At 37.5% G+C, this 17,325-nt stretch overlaps 1 protein-coding gene across 1 annotated transcript in view; it reads left to right on the top strand.

Annotated features, from left to right (window-relative positions):
• The window catches only part of ctnnd2a (catenin (cadherin-associated protein), delta 2a), a 139,145-nt gene that overhangs the window by 68,788 nt on the left and 53,032 nt on the right, over window positions 1-17,325 (top strand). The window contains exon 12 of the mRNA XM_015028331.1: window positions 8,514-8,700. Coding sequence (XP_014883817.1) covers window positions 8,514-8,700 — 187 coding nt within the window. The remainder of the gene's footprint in view (window positions 1-8,513; window positions 8,701-17,325) is intronic.

The following is a 17,325-nucleotide window of genomic DNA, read 5'->3' as shown; positions in this document are numbered from 1 at the left end:
CAGAGTCTCTAGCAAGGCATAAACTTCTAAATGTTTTTTTTCTGAATTCGGCCACGAAGCTGTGTACTTTGTGCGTACAGAATATATACATATTTTTAGTGGTGTTTTAGGGCTAGAGTTGTAACCGCCATGATTACGATTATGATTTTGAACACAAAAGCAGTATAAGAATCAGGCTGATTCTTATTCTGCGGGGAGAAGTACAAGACATCTAGCTGAACTTGGAAAGCGACAGACTTTTTTTTGTTTGTTTCCAATACTGCACTCTCTAAGGGATGCAGCACTCAGGACAGGCTTGATATTGTAAGACATTCTATGATTGGGAGTTTGATGGAGTCAGCAGCGCTAATTTACCCTGAGAAACGAGGCGAGTTTGCAAACGTGTCTCTCTCTCTGTCTAGGCATTGTAACGACATCAAGAACGCTGCAAGGAACTTGGTGCTTCAGCTCCAAAAAGAAAACAGACAATTTTGAAATGTTTTTCTTGGTTCTGGATGAGAGTTGCGATGTCTACGACACCTCCCACTTACTTATTTTTGTCTGTGGATTAACGGAAGACTGCGAGATGACGGAGGAGCTTGCAGATATGCAGCCAATGCACGACACTACGACAGGGAGTGATTTGTTCACAGACTAGAATGCGTACGTGGAGACACTCGGACTAAAGCGCGACAAGCTGGCAGATGTACAAATGGGCTGTCCAAATCCGACGGGGAAAAATGTTGGCCTTTTGAAGTGGACTCAAGTAAATGGATGCAGAACAGAAACTAGCATCATTGATCAGGAGATGTTGTGCAAGTTATTGATACAAATTAGCCATTTTGTTGATGTAAGTAAAACAGTTAATTTCATTAGAGCGATTTTGCTGAATCACGTACAGTTTGTTTCGATGTTTTAAGAACAAGACATTGAACATGGTGACAAAAGTTCAAGGAAATCCCTGAGCTCTCTTATGAATAGTGGATGGCAGATCTGGCCTTTACTGTCGATGTGAATGGATTCACTGAATGAGTGTCCTAACACTAGTAATGCAGATAAAAACAAAAAAACACTGGATGCACATTTAGATAATGATGTTCATCTTTGAAAAACTGCTAAGCAATTATATAATATAATATAGCACATTCCTGGTATGCCCATAAATCAAGCGACATTTGCAAACAACAGCGTTGAATGATGAAGCTGCTTTTGTGGCCTACTGGGATCGTGTTTTGCTAGAAAAGACAGTGGTTGTCTAATATTCAGATTTTATGTGGCCGCTTTGGAAAAGTATGAGCCTCCCGTGCTCTATATATTAGTGATATGTTAGGGATAGCACCCAGTAGATTTTGCCTCTTGAGGAAAATTCATTGAAATTATGGAGAGACGAATGTCCCAAAAATAGCTTGGGAGTTGAAGCGCTTCAGTGTGTGTATTTTGCATTTTGGTCTAAAACCAGGTGAAATTTACTACAGGTCACATTAGATGATGTTTTTATAAATAGCCATCGTCATCTCGCTCAACCAGACACACACTATGAAATTTGATCTTCCCTTCTTTCTGGCTCTTCCTGTCTCTGCCCTTATCTGTCCAGTTTGCCCCTGCTGCAGGCAGTTTGATTCTTTGTCACACATGTTCTGCTGTCTGTTTATTCTGGTGCTTAGCATTGAGCCTCATATTTTGCACGCTTCTGTGCCAGGCACCGCCGTATTTCAAAGACTGTCTTCATTTAACGCCGCGCCGGTGCTGCGATTCACCTCTCAAAACCGCTGCTGTAATTTCATTTCATTTGTGTTTTAATTTCTTACAGATCATTATGGAGATGATGTGCACAACGATTTAATTCTATCATTTCTGCGCAATGCCGCTTTGACTGTAGACACATTTCTTCCCATTCAGCGGTGGTTTTATTAAAATATGCTCAATTTCCTACAGAGATGCTCCACAGTTCTCGCATTATGTTGACTATTTCAGTTTTAGGCATAGACTGTAGACTCATTAGAAGTAAGATATAAAAGCCGAGGCTGAAATAGTCTTAATTGGTCGAGTCAGAAAAAAGACATTTTACAAATTATTATTAAGAAAAGGTCCTTAACTGGCCAACAGGAAATCATTTGAACTAGTGGAATGTTTGGCTGAAGTACTTTATTGTCTATGTTTAAGTGTGCAATTTGTGTCATTAGGCCAAATTTATGTAGCGGTGTGACTTTTTATGCCAATGTAAATCTATACTAAGTCCTTTAAAGCGCTACAGAAATCATCCAAGTGTGTGAATAAAGAGTAAATGAGAACTATAAAGATCAGCTCATGCTTGCTTTTCTGTGTTTTTATAGCAAGAAGGCATTAAAGGCATGACTTCACCAGATTACATTGCGCTCAATGTTTGACCTTCAGTACTAGTGGTCAGTTAAATGACTTAATGGTAAGCCATTGAAGGGACTCTCAAAGGTTCATGGAGACCATATTGTTTACTAAAATGACACTAACAGGCATGGTCCTTATGTAATGGTCTCTTATAGAAGCGATTGTTTTTGAGACGAAAACTCCTCCTCATTACTTGAGTGATGCTGTTACTTCAGTGTTCTTTCTCCCTTCTGTGTGATTTTAGTACATTTTTAAGTCTAAGAAAATAGAAAAGGGCATATTTTTTTTTCTTTTTTTCTTTTTTTTTTACGTTAACCAGGAAAACCTTTCTGTAACAGTTTAGCCTTTATTGGCTCCCTGGGTCTCGGTGTGAGATAGATAGCATGGGGCCAAGGCTTCCGGGCCTGTCAGATGCAAAGGCTTTCTGTGTCAGTAGGAGATGCTATCCCAACTCCTCGTCTCACCTTGATGCAGTGGACCATGGCTGCATTTGCTACTGCTATATATATATATATATATATATATATATATATATATATATATATATGCTCCTAAATGTTTGCATTGAGTAGCAATCCCCACTTCCTCAACACACAACTACCACTTTAGAGTAAATTGTATTTCTTTTCAACACTTTGATCCCATCACGTCCTTTTACCTCAAACTAAAAAAATACATTTGTGCTTCCATAAAACCAAATGTATCCTATGACTTTGCTGCTGTTAATTATGTTATTTTAACACTGATTTGACCTTTTATAAAATGTCAAATAAAATAGTGAAACAGAGTTAGATGTTGGGACTTCTGACCGACTTAAAACAGACGATTACACTTTCGAGATAATTCATATATCAAGTGTGATGAAGTGGCATCTGTCATGTAAAAGCATTTTGAGATTTTTAGCGCAGCACTCAAAGTAGCATTTCTTCAGGAATCTGTTAAATGGGAATAAATGCTTCCTTTTCAAAACACAAGTACAGGAATGCACAACAGCACATTGTTTTAAGATAGAAAATTAATAAAAAGTTAGGTCATTTGTAAATATAACTTGAATACAATGGAGAACATAAGTATTTGATAAGTTTACCCACTTACCAAGAAGAGAGGTTTGTAATTTTCCTCAGCTATGAGACATAATCATCCCAAAAATTCAGTAAATAACATTGTGTAATTTTAAAGAAAAAAAAAAACTTACTTATATTTCATTGCATGGAATAAATATTTAACACAATATAAAAAATAGAACTTAATATTTGGTACAGAAACCTTTGATTACCATTAAAGGTTTCCTGTGTGTCTTGACCAGTTTTACACACAATGTGAACAAATTTAGCTTTTCAAGGATATTCAAATTCATTTGAACACACTCGTATTTCTGTCAGTGTACGCTAAAGATTAAGTATTCAATTTACTGATTTTAACACCAAACACAAAATTTAGTCGTAGTCATTTAAAGATGTTGCAAAACACCTTCTGTCCATCTCTGCAAGTTTTGTAAGAGGAACGAGGTACCTAAAGGGGGCGGGGGGTTGAACCAAACCCACTGCTGTCACATCTCCAAGTGCAGATGAGGTGATGATAGCCTTGCAACGGCTAACTTAGACAAGACAGGACTCCCTGGAAGAACATGTTGTATCTTAATGGGAACACACTGGCTAAACGAAGTCTTTAATATTTATTATCAAAACAAGTTGGATGGGACAATGAAGAGGCCAAAGGCAGAACAGCTTAAGCAGTTGTGGCGCTTAAAAATAGATTACACACTGATGTGATTCATCCTATTCTGACCATGCTAGTGCTACTCAAGAACTCCTTTGGGTTTTGTGATGCCAGCATAGCTAGCTTCATTGGTAATTTGTTATCTTAAAACGAGGTTTGCTCTGTGGCTTTAGGACGGAAATGTTGAGTGAAAGAGGTTATAATGACAGTCGTGGGGGAAAAAAAAGAAGCTCTGTTTCTATTGAACAATACTCTTCTGGACACATTATGCAGGAATGACCTGGTAGCAAACATTACGTGCTGTTAAAAACTGTTTCCAAAGCAATATTTCTCCTAGTGGGATTTGTAAATCAGCCTACCTCCTGGAGGAAAATTGGTTTAAATTTAGGTAAAGTCAGTTTCTCACCAGAACAAAATTGTTGACCGTTGGTTTCCTTTTTTCTCCATATTCATAGTTTTTTTTTTTTTTTTTTTACATTGATTGTCTAATATGTCGTCTGTGGCTTTACTCATCACCAGGTCCTGACCCGATGGCTAAGTAATTCTTACTGAGCTGAAAAGATGAAAGCTGTTTAATAAAACATAGCCACTAGAGGACTAACAGGTCTCACTCTCCCCTTTGCAAGTCACACTCTCATTTATTCATGAATTCATGCAATCATCTCCCCTTTTCCCCAAACCACCCTGTTCCTAGGAAACTGTCAAGTATATGAAGACAACTATTCATAGGAGGGGCATTAAGCTCTAAAGACAAATGCACTGGCACAAAGGCTTGAGTATGATGTCATTGAGTTTAATTCACAACATTTTATATCCTGAAGGACACGCAGTTTAGCAGAGCATTACAGATTTATGTTTCTGGAACAGAGTTGGTGGGCATATGTCAGCCTCACAATTGTCGAATATCACCTCATGGCAGACGCATAGATCTTGTCTCGGAAAGAAACTGATCTTTGTTCTACAAATTGCATATGGTTGTTTTGGGTGGAGAGGAGAGATTTCCAAAATAATTCAAACCAGAACCCCTTCCTCTTGTATTTGTGAATCATGTCTTGTACAAGTACATACAAATGTGTTCATATTTGTGCAGGTAAAGAAACCCAACCCAAGGCAGGAGTCAGGATTCTTGCTCTTGCTAATCAAAGGCATCACAGTCTTAATGTGATTGCAATCATACCCTAATCAGCACTTGACAAATTGCCCTACACAGAAACCATCAGAGAAACAGATGGACAGAAAGAGACACAATATAACCGAGGTTGTTAAGTGTCCTGCTGAATCTGTGTATGTTTGCATATATATATATATATATATATATATATTTATTTTTTATTTTTTTGCATTAGATTGAAAAGATCAAGTTGTTGGCAGGCAAAGAGACGAACAGCAAAACAACAAGCTTAATAGAAACAGAAAAGACAAATGCTGCAGCCGTCATCTCACAGATAAACCCTCTGCACAAGCACTTGATTGCTGTCTAACAACTGACAAGGTCACTGCGTTATCACCCGGTTTCTCTTGTCCTCCCAGTGTCTCACACAAAGATACGTTTTTGCTGTTTGCTTCCAGTAATCTCTTTTCCTTTTTTCCTCATAGATTTTCTCTTTGCTTTTAATGTTCTTTAAAACATTTTGCTGATTATTTGCCTTATCTTCTCCACTTTTGAATTTTGTCTCCTTTCAAAAAGAGGTCTGACGATGCTTTAAATTCTCCACCTAATTGTGAAATAGAAACCAAAGCCTAGTTCACTAATGCAATATGAATTTTTTTATTTTTTTTTATTTTTTATTTTTTGTTATTCGTTTACATTCATCAAGTATAAAGATATTAATGAGCACAACTCCTATTGGTTTTGATCGTCCAAGTTTGGGACATCCACTTTTATAAAACTTATGCAGTTTGTTACCCAGAAGAACTATTGATTATTTACTGATTGACAATAAAACACTAAACGCTAGATAAACTTTACTCAGCTGAAGTGTGAGTCCTGACTAATTCATAGCAAGACTTTTACCAAGGAACTCTTGTCATTTTGTTAAAATGTAAACCTCAAGGCAAGTATGAGCGGACTGGAAACTATGTTCGCTTATACGGCATCCACCTCCACACTGTCTAGAGCCTGTCAGAACAAACAAAGGAAATCACTCACTCTCTTCGGTCAGACAGCCTGATGGCCATTGTAGAATGTAGATGGTGCTGTGCATGAGAGAAAAATATACGGTGTCAAAGATTTTTAACAGATCTCTCCCTCTTGTTATGTAGTGTAATTTTTACATATGTTAAAATGCTTTAAGCCTTTAAAGTTAGTTTGGAAATTTGTTGTTCAGATTTTGCGTCTCGAAACATAAAGTGTAATTTTGGTTTCACATTGAGAAATGGCTGGATTATTTTGGACCTGGTGGTCAAGCTTTGAATCCTGGAGCCTGATCCGGCCCAGCCTTAAAAAGCTACAGGAAGCTCCCTCCACAAGGGCCTAACACTTTTGAGAAGGGACATCGATGTCGGGTGTTTTATCTTTGGAGTTCTGAAATTGCAAGAGATAAGGTTCTGATTGTTGTCTGTGCTTGTGCACTGGAACCCAGATTAGATCTTGGAGTCTTCAGGTGGTGTCCTGAATCTGGGGTTTTCATTGTGCTCATAGAGAACTTCAGTGCCAGTGTAGCCAATATTGGAGCGACCTGGAAGGGTGTGATTAGTAGTAACAACCTTCCTGTTTCTTCTACAGGAGGTTCTTCTATTCAAGGCATGCCATGTCTCAAAAAAAAGAAACAAAAAGGAACATATTTCCAATAGGTGTACTTGGTAACAAGTCACCTTGGGTCAAAGGTCGATAAAGATTTTGCTTTTATGTAGTCAGACCTGCATCAGAGCTGTCAAGTGATCACTACCTGATGGTAAGTAGCATCTGGTAGTGGGGGAGGCTCCACAATAGACTTGGTAAACTCTTGTAGAATCCAGATGGACCTTGGTCAGAACCTCCAATGCAGACACAGTGGCTTGAAGATCTCTGGTGCCTGTTGTGATGGCAAGCAGATGACCTGTTGGAGTAAACTGTCATCAAATAGTCTCTATGGGCCCTTTAACAACAACAGCTTCAATAAGAACCTTTCAGCATTGCTTACATTTTAGACAACCAGACTTAAAGTGGTATGCTTTGTTTACATTTTAATTGCCCCAGCTTTAAGCGATTTAATGAGAATATCACTTTCCCTATATCTCTGACAGCATTAACAAAAGATAAATAAATACAATTCTGTAGTATGTTTCAAATGGCAAATAGCACTGTGTGGGGCCGTCTGCTTTTGAATGGTAGCTGACACTAAATGACATATGTCACGTTGACCCTGTAACATCTGGTGTCCGACACCAAACCAGTCTTTAGTCGCAACATGGCTCTTTTAGTGTGCCATGGCAAATAAAGAGGTGCAAGCTTTTTTTTCCCCTCTGTTCTGGTTGACATTTTCTCATAGCCATCACTCATCGCCTCCAGCCTGTCTTTTACTTTTGCCATACTTTCCATTTTTTCTACTTTTCGCCCTTTTTTCTATGTGTACCGATTCCACAGTTTTTGATTCATGGCTATGTGTGCGCCTGTTCTCTGCTGCTTTCATCCTGGTCAAAAATAATTGGTTCAGTCATCAAGCTTAACTACTACATTTAAGATGATGATGGTGTTTGCACGTTTCCTGCATATGACGGTGCCTCAGTTGTCCAAAGAAACTAGGGGCTTTCACTTGCCTTCAAAGAGCATCTGGCACACCATCTGACAAGTAGATGAGAAAATGTGCACACGTGTGTCTATAATGTTTGCGATTAGATGATATAACATAATTCAAATGGCTGGATAACTCTTCTTATGCAGTTATAGTCATATGATGGGTACTGCTGCATTGCTTTCTAGGTGGTATGTGTGGGTTTTAGGGAAAAGTGCAGTAAGTAATGCAGACAACTCTCATTTTAAACTTGCAGTGAGATTTCACAGTAAAAGTCAAATTGACAAATTAAAATGCAGTAAAGCCAAGTCCCAACAACTAATCTACTTTTTAAAAAAAATCTAATGGATAATGTAAGATCTTAACTGTTAGTTAAACTGGTTCTTTTCTTCATTAATATCCAGCATCAGAATAAACATGTATTCATTGTAGCTCCTTTAAAGTTAGCTTTTTTTGATCCAGTCAGCCAATATTATTAAATAGATCAGAATAGAGCAGTTTCTAGATAAAGCTCTTACTGTTGTTGTACAACCTTGCATACAAATGAAGATTTTCTATTCTTCGTAATATCTTGCTTCTTTGAAATACCTTTTTTCTTTTCAAACGAAACAAGACATTGATATTTTGAAATCAATAGTTTTCTCAAGAATCATGCACAGATTGAACTTTTTTTTTTTTTTGCAGAATTGAGAACACGCTTCCTGATCCCTATTTTATTTTCAACGACATTACATGCAGGTGTGCTGTGGAACCTGTCGTCGTGCGACGCCCTGAAGATGCCGATCATCCAAGATGCACTTGCAGTTCTGACCAACAGCGTCATCATACCGCACTCCAACTGGGACTCATCCCCTGGTCACCTCGATGACCGCAAACTCCACCTTCACACCTCCCAGGTGCTGCGCAATGCCACAGGCTGTCTCAGGTAAGAGACGCAATTTGCATCGCTACCGCTGCTAAAACGTCATAAGGCATCCATTATAGTTTATAATTTGTTCAAGTGCAATGAAAACATGTGAGTTTTAATGCATTAAAGACATAATCATGGCAGAGTAAATTTATTTACAAGCAAAGGTACACATTATTAATAAATGTACATGAGTTAATGTAGTGGAAAGTCTTTAAAACTACAAGATACAGAGGTCTGTGAGCCACAGAAAACAAATTTTGTACCTAAATGAGTTTCACGAGCTGCAGTTGGTATAAACGTCTAAACTGAACTCATTAACTCAAATTACCTTAGATATTTTTAATGGAATAAGATGTTTTTCATTGCAAATATTACATAGTGATCATGCTGCCGTGTGTGTCATTTTTAATTATGGCACCACTAAGAGATTAGCTCTCTAATTCACAGCTAAAAGAATAACTTTGTCTTGGTGTCAGGCCCTAAAATTGCCTATTAAGGTAGATTTAGTTAAATGAACCCTTTATACATACCTAACAGAAAAAGTGTTGGGTTCAAATCTCTGCCCTGCCTGTTTTTATTGTGTGTGGGTGTGTGTGTGTGTATGTTTAGTGTTTGAATGTGCTCCTGTTCATATACAGTTTTCTCTGGATACTATATTGCCTTTAGGTGTGCGTGCCTGTGTGTGTGGATGGTTGTCTGGGATTGACTGGCAACCTGTTTGATGTTTATCTCACCTTTCCTCAATGACTAAAAAAAATAATAATAATAATATTGGATTTTTTCCTACTTTTACCATGGAGTGTTCCACCTTAAGTCACACAATTGTTTATAGGAGCTTTGTGCCCGTGTGTCGGTACGTAAAGATGCGGGGGAAGATAGATGATGCTGTCACTGCACTGCTCACCACTCTGAAGCTACAGATGAAATGTTAAAGGAGAGGATGAACTGGAAGCAGAGGAGAAGGTAAAAATTGAAGGAAGGATTTAGCTGCGGTAAACACTCAGGGGGGGTGAAGGAGGTGTGTATAGCTGCTCACCAGCGTTGTATCCCATCTCACTATCTTTTCGAAGGGTTAATGTGACATTAGACTACAGTGTTCAGGTCTTTGTGTTTCCCAGCTCAATTTCAGACCTCTCACCTATCTCATTATCGCTTTGTTGTGAGAGCTCGTGCTGTTGTGTATTGCATGGGCATGCCTCCATATGTTTCTGTATAACTCTGTCTATTTTTCCTGAGTGTTTGTGTTTGAGCTCGCATGTACTGCAACCCTAAGTGGCGCACGCACACACACACACACACACACGTCAAAACAGACATGCAAAATTCAAGTGTTAGAAACACTAACTACAGAAAGCACACCTGGAAGGAAGTCACAGTGAGTCAACTGTTTCCTATTATTGGTTTGCATCTGTGTGTGCTCACTTTCTGCACACCTTCAGAAGTGTGTGCATGCTGTTGTGGTAACACTGCTCATTAAACTGAGTCACTCCTTGGGGCTGGGGGAGTGACTTATTCACAATGACTTCTATATGCAAATGTAGTCAACTAAAAAGTCATAGAGCTCTTTTGTTCGCCATTTCTCTCGCAACCCTTTTCCTTGTATTAAACTGAAAGGATTTACCGACCACTTCCACTACGAGCACCAGAATTGTGTTCTCCTAGTTTGTCCTCAGCCAGATAGGTGTTTGAACGCAGTATAAAAGAGAGCATTATTCTGTGTGGTTTCCATGTCTTTCAGTAAAAAGCCCTTTTAAGATTGCTGGATTTTTTTTTTTTTTTGTCAAGCAAGAGACGATTCCCAGTCTGCTCTTTATGAATTACACACACTGTATGCTATTTTTTTATTAATTTTGTTCTGTACATATTATGCACCCAGCAAAGGTGGATTCCTTTCAAAAATTCACATTTAAGCCAGTTGTGGTTTTTCTTATTGAAGAACAATCAGGACGCATGGTCAGAAACGGCTGCGTTTCTGTATTGCTTTCCTTCACATACATATATATTTCATGCATTTGCATGTCATCCGGTCATGGCCTTCTGTTGCCATTGTGCCCTCATTCACATAGAGACATACACACACAGACACTCGCACAGCGCCACCACACACCAGTTGTTTGAGACAGCCGTCAGATTGACATTGTCTGCTCGCCATCTGTCTCAGATTCACTCGTAATCTCATTGTCTTTTGTTTCATTTTGCTAAATTGCTACGAGTAAATTTGATGGATTTTCTTTTACATTATTTGTCGATGCATCCATGAGGAAAAAAAAAAATCTTTATTTGATTTAACCCTTGTGCGTGCGAGGACTGAGGTGAACATGGAGGACTATGGCAAATGATACAGGTTTCACGTATGTGGGGTCGGTTGGACCCCATTTCTACATACAAGGGTTAAAATGTGTAATAGAAAAACATATGCAACTGTTGTCAATCCAGCTTTTGCAAAATCAGAATTATTTTTTTCCTCAGTTTTATATTCTGAAAAATAAACGTTTTCCACACTTGAAGCTCATTTGTCAGAAGTCCTAGGAGGGTGGTTAACTGTGATCATAGCCTGTTTGAGCAGTTCTAAGCCGCACCAATGAGAAGCGGGGTTGTGGCGTTTGTATTTTAGAGATAGCTGGTAATCCCACACGTCTTGTGTCACTGTGATGTGGGAAGTTTGGGACACAGACTCTGTCTTGTTTGTGCTGTCAACCTCACTTCTCACAGAAGGACTTAACCAAAATTGCATGTCTGTTAGCGTGCTATACTCTGCCAAGTAATGGGAAGAAAAGACGGACAGTTTTTGGGTAACAGTTGACTTGCTATGCTCTGACTCATTGTTCGTATTTTAGTTGTCTCTCGTCCCACACCAGCTTATCTAAACTAATTATGCAATGCCGCACAAGCACTGAAAATAATAACTCTATACGGTTAAAGGAAGCCACAAATAGTTACTCATCAAATATTTTCTGACACTCATACGCGCACTTGGATTTTTTTTCTTAATCAAGTCGCCCATAGCAAAATTCATCAGAGTAAAACAAAGTCACCCTTATCTTGAAATTTGAGAAATTAATTTCATAAATCCATGGCCAGTTTTGAAGAGGTTAGCTGTTTAGACCACCAGAGCAGCATACTAATCCCTCCTGTTTAATAAATTTCTTATGACCTTATTCTGCTGATTGTAATCACTGCTAATGGGTCACGCAGCAAAAACGCATTCAGTCAAAGTAAGCAGCTGGATCTAATCAACCACTGAGCAGTTCTGTTCAGTCTGACACCTTGGTTTGTAAAAGAAGTAGTCTTACTGTTTTTCGAATTGAAAAACAAAAGTATGTGATCTAAAAATTTTGAACTTTATTTGAATTCCAAGCAGGAATGTTGCCCTAATTTCCAAAAGAATGACTGTTTTTTATGCAAAATCCCAGACTTTTTATTTCAGTGCTATCATACTTAGCATCATGTTTTAATATATTTGTTTTGGTTCAGTCATGTCAATATCTTTCAGTCGTTTATATGTTCTGTTTTATAATAAGTGCTAGTTCTCTTGGGACTGTGATTACTGGTATTCTAAAGCTGTTTTGTTCATGATTCAACTGGATATTTTAGTTTCTAGTGTAATTGGTTACAAAATGCATTTTACAACCTTTTAGAAAGAAAAGAAAGATGCACTCTATTGTGATCATCACAGGCCAAGAGACTGAAATCAGCCATTCAAATATATTTGTCTATATGGTAAAAAAAAATAATAGTCTGCCTAAAAATTGGTTTACCCTTTTCCTGGTGTTATTAGTAGAGCTTTTAGCATTGTTAGTGAAGTCATGTGATGCAAACTGTTTTACCAAGAAAAGCTTTTTGCTTCATGCACTCTGTGCGTTTGTTGCAGTATTGTTTTTTTATCGTAGATGTTGGTTGAACATGGAACATGTGCTTACTCAACTGTGAAAAAAATCATTTTGTTCCTACCATATATAATGTTTAGGTAATGTTTGAACTACAGTCATCAGTTTTCTTCTTTTTGAATGAGAGGAAACTGTGCAACTATGTGGAAGCTATAGCATTTTATGTTTAATGCTATCTGTCCATTCATTAAAAAAAAAATCATGCAACTCTTTACGTTATCATTGGACTGTCTTGCTTTTATAAAGGCACTCAAGCTTCCTTCACCTAAAAAATAATAAAACTGAGGTTTTGGTACTTGGGAGATGAAATCTTTCCAATACCAATACAACATCTCTCGTGTGAGAAATCTTGGCATATTCTTTGACAGCTTATTTAAAATCACAAAGCAAGTTCAGTTGTCAAGATGAGCTTTGTCCAGCAACAAAGTTGAAGCCTCATCTTTTTCCTTAGGATATTGAAGGATTGATGCAGCTTGTACAAAATACTACTGCTCACCTGTTAACAGGAACCTGAAAATAGGAACAACTGCAATAATAGTTTTTCTCCAGTGTTTTCTTAATTGTAACAGGATTGATTTAAGAAAAAACCTACTGGTTTTTAGGGTCACAATAGTTTTGTTGCATCATGCTTAAAGAGTCTTCTAAAGTACTGTACACCCATAAGAACAATTAGGTCTAACAACCAGTTGCTCTTATACGTCCAATCAAAAAAAGTAAGAGGTGACCGTGCCTTCTCTGTTGCAGCAGAAAAACGGTGGAATAAATGACCAATTAATATAAGTGCTGCTCATAATATCGTGACTGTTTCTATTTTTTACATTTCTTATTTTTTTACACAATGAATTACTTTAATCTCGTCTCCTGTGTGTGTTTTTACCAACTCCTTTCAGTTATTTGGTCATGCTGTGCTGCACTATACTTGTTTGTGCTTTATAAATAAAGTTAACCCACTGACAGTTCAAATCAAAGTAAACAATATATTTTGTTGCTCAATAGCTTAAAGTGTCTGACTTTTAAATTGTAAATTTATTTGCCATGCAAAATCTTCCTGTGCTTCTCTATTTTCAATGAGGAATTTGGCAAAATGAGAATCATAAATATGTACTGCGTATACGTATTTGGATGACATTGCATGCCCTTTTTTTCCCCTGTCTCATTTAGCTTTAATGTTGTCTGCTGTGGTATCAATCCAACCGTTTCACCTTAACAGCCATGATTTATTTGGACGCCAAACAAACGACTGCAGGGTTTCCTCTGCTCCCAGCTTCTTTTGTTGGATGAGGCTCATTTGGATTTGTTATATATGGATGAATGATGTGGTTTCTGATTGCAATCAGATGAGTTTTGATGCATGATCAACAAGCCTTGCTCTGGTGTTAGTTGGCTCTAGGCATTCCCGGGCACTGTGGTGGCCAGGCACAACTCTCTGCCTTCAGCAAGCGCCATGTCCTCTGGTCAAATGTCTTTCAAGATTGAAGGTTTTCGGCAAAAAAAAAGAAAAGAAAAGTGTTGCAATGAGACAATTAGCCAACATTTTGTGAAACAAGTACAATTTTTTCCATTTGATATGCTGGTCATAAAACTGAAAATGCGTGCTGCTTTGTTCAGAACACAATAGCATTAAAATTTATCTCAAGTATTTCTTATAATTGCATCAGTTCTGTTTAAAATACCCCTATTTAACTTTTTAGCACCGAGCTCTACCTATTCGGTCTTTCGGACGACTTCCTGAGTTGAATATCTACGTGTCATCACCAGTGCACTTCTGTGCATCTATTATAATTTAACAGATAACCTACCATGTACATCTGCAGCATAACAAAACTGCACATACCTTCATTTTCTTGCTCTTCTACCCACCTCCTGTCTTTGTTGCTTAAACATTTACTAAGGTGAAGTGTTTGCACTGTTCTGTTGTTTAATATCGACTCGACAGACACTTGTTACTGCTGAGCACCATTTCATGGTATACTTCATTGTCCATTAGCATTCAAAGCGAGGGGAAGTAATCTGACCTTCTCTCGGAAGTGGGAAGCCACGAACGTGACGTTTTAATTGAGTTCTTTCTCTCTTCTCTGTGTGTTTTTTTTTTTTTTTTTTTTTTATCGGCACAGTTTCTGAATAACCTAATTTCATAGACTGGCAAAAACAGCTGTGATCTTTATTGTGCCAGCATGACAGATTTGCCTCTTTGTTCACACCACATTGTCTCATCTGATCTGTTAAATTTTATCTTAAGAGAATAATATTTGAACTCCTCTGACTAAATGTTAATGATTCCTCTGTTTATTCCCTTCCGTTGCTTGCGCGTCGCTTTAGCAGAGGTCTGCAGCGTAGATGGAAATTAATTACTGTTTTCTTTGATTTGAAGCTAAGCTCTAAGATGTCTGTGGTGTCTTTTATCTACATTCAGGTCTTCAACTTAAGAAATAGCTGACTAGTTGGTGCAAATCCACATTCAGCTGCTCTGTATTACCCTGATTTACTGTATAATTAGCCAACATGTACATCTGAAGATGTGATTTGTGACCCTTAAAGTAGAAATGCGATTACTTGGCACCTTATCATTTATCTTAATTTTACAAGACCGAATTGCGCTGTTTGATTTTGCTGTGCGGCAGAGTTGACAATAATTGATTCTGCTACATAAAACCATGCAGAAGAGGTATATTGAGTGGCTGTGGCATTTAGGTTTTCAGATTGCTTGGAGTCATTTATCTCCAAAGTATTCTTTCAAGACAGTCACTTACATTTTGATCTCCTCAACGGGTGCCAAAGGCATGATTTGCAAACTGACATTATTAGACGGTTCTAGTGCATGTTTTGCTCAAGTTGTGTGAAAGGAACTTGTCTTTTTTTCATATTTTTTTTCCCCCTGTGCACTGGATGTTTTCACCTTAAATAAAACCAAATATGTATTCCTCTTTTAAAGTTTCACTGCTGCTTTGTTATTGTCAGAACGATATTTGCGGCGTGAGAAGTTTGACTCGAAATTTTATGCCTTCTGTCCTGAAAGTACTTCAGTCATATGTAATACTTTTTTAGTCATGTATAGCATGGTTTGTGGAAGCACAGGGTTTTGCAAGTCAACAAAAATATTCATTGTAATGCATGTTAGTTTCATGTATCTAAAACTGAAAAATTATATCCATTATTTCCAGAGATTTTTGTTGTTTCATTTTAATTTTTTTATTTTTGGAAAGTATTGACTAGCCAATTATAGGACCAATCAGAATTATCTTCAAGAATTATAACAAATTATATGAATTACATTTAAAATACTATTTCAGGTAGGAATTTGTTGTGTAACCAATGGGTTGCCAGTTCAAAACCCCACTTGCTTTGCCCCCTAGTGGTGACTTCTGTTAGTCTTCCCAATGCAGTTGTGGCTACATTGTGTCATACACACATTTCAGCATTGGAAATGTGTGTGAAATGTGTGTATGCTTTGGAGTCCTCTGGCTTGATAATGTGCTGTACAAAAGCAGGGTATTTAGTAGGGAATGTCATGCTATTTGTGTAACACCAGAGTTGATGTAAAGCAATGTCACTTAGAGAAAAATGGCTATGGTTAAGGAGTTTACATTGTAACTCTTTAGCTTCTTATGTTGGAAAATAGCATGGTTAGAATTTGCAACATTAAACGGAGCACATACCAGGGAGTATGCGCTCCCTAGAAAATATAGATCCTTACCCTAAATCCTGAAGGCTGCCATCCTTTTCAAATCATTCATGCCTGATAAGCTCAGCAGGACAAACAGAACAACCTTCCTGCAGTATATTCTGCCTTCCTGTTATCTGCCTAAGCCTGGATCTTTGCCGCGGCACCATTAATGGCCTGCAGACACATTTCCTTAGAAAATACAATTTCATTTTAAATAACATCTGGCAATTTTGTGCTTCATCTGACTTCAATTTTAGACACCTTAAAATAGCTACCTTTAAATTATCCTGCCTTAGAAATAATTTTTTATACCTATGAGTGTCAGTGCGGCACGGTGTGTTCACTGACCATCAACCAGTAAAACAAATTGTGCGGTTACCAGTCTGTTTCTCTGTGTATCTTTTGTTTTCTATAGATCATAAAAGCAAGGCTTCCACTAATAATAGGATACATAAAACTATCAAATTACTCTAACATTATATGGTGTGTGTCTTTTTGAATTAAGTGACTTTTTCCCTTTTTTTCTCTTCAAGTATTTTAAACTTAGATATAGGCCTGTATGGATAGAGATGTTTGTTTTTCTGTCTTTTAACAAGTTTTAATAACATAATAGAAATATACTTTTTTGTCCCACAGTGGGGACATTCAGGTGAAACAGCAGCAAGTGACAGGATATCAAAACATGTAGGTTCACACAAAGGTAAATGTATTAAAATGTATAGATTTTAAAATTAAGAGTAATGAGGGAAAGATTATAACATAAAATACTCTGCAGTTATCAAACGTACCATACTCCGATCCAAAGACTACAGACCACAACATTTGAAAATAAAAAGTGAGGTGTGCAAATTACACTAAAAATATTATTCAAAATCAGTATAACTTTGCAAATACCAGCATGGATGTAAATTCTTGAGTTTACTGGGAGCAGTGAACTCTTCTGGGAGGAAGAATCTGTGATCATATTTAAAATTTGATCAATCTTATTGTTTCATCTTTTTTTTTTTTTTTTTTTTTTTTTTTTTTTGGTTTTTTTTTGGGTGTTTTTAAAAATTTAAGCTCAGGGGGGGGGGAGGGGCGGGGGGAATG

This window comes from Poecilia latipinna, unplaced genomic scaffold (genome assembly GCF_001443285.1).
Source record: "Poecilia latipinna isolate Pla-1442-1.1 unplaced genomic scaffold, P_latipinna-1.0 Scaffold120, whole genome shotgun sequence".
In the NCBI taxonomy this organism is placed as follows: Eukaryota; Metazoa; Chordata; class Actinopteri; order Cyprinodontiformes; family Poeciliidae; genus Poecilia; species Poecilia latipinna.
Note: the sequence above shows the minus strand (reverse complement) of the source record. Positions and strands in the feature narration are given on the sequence as shown.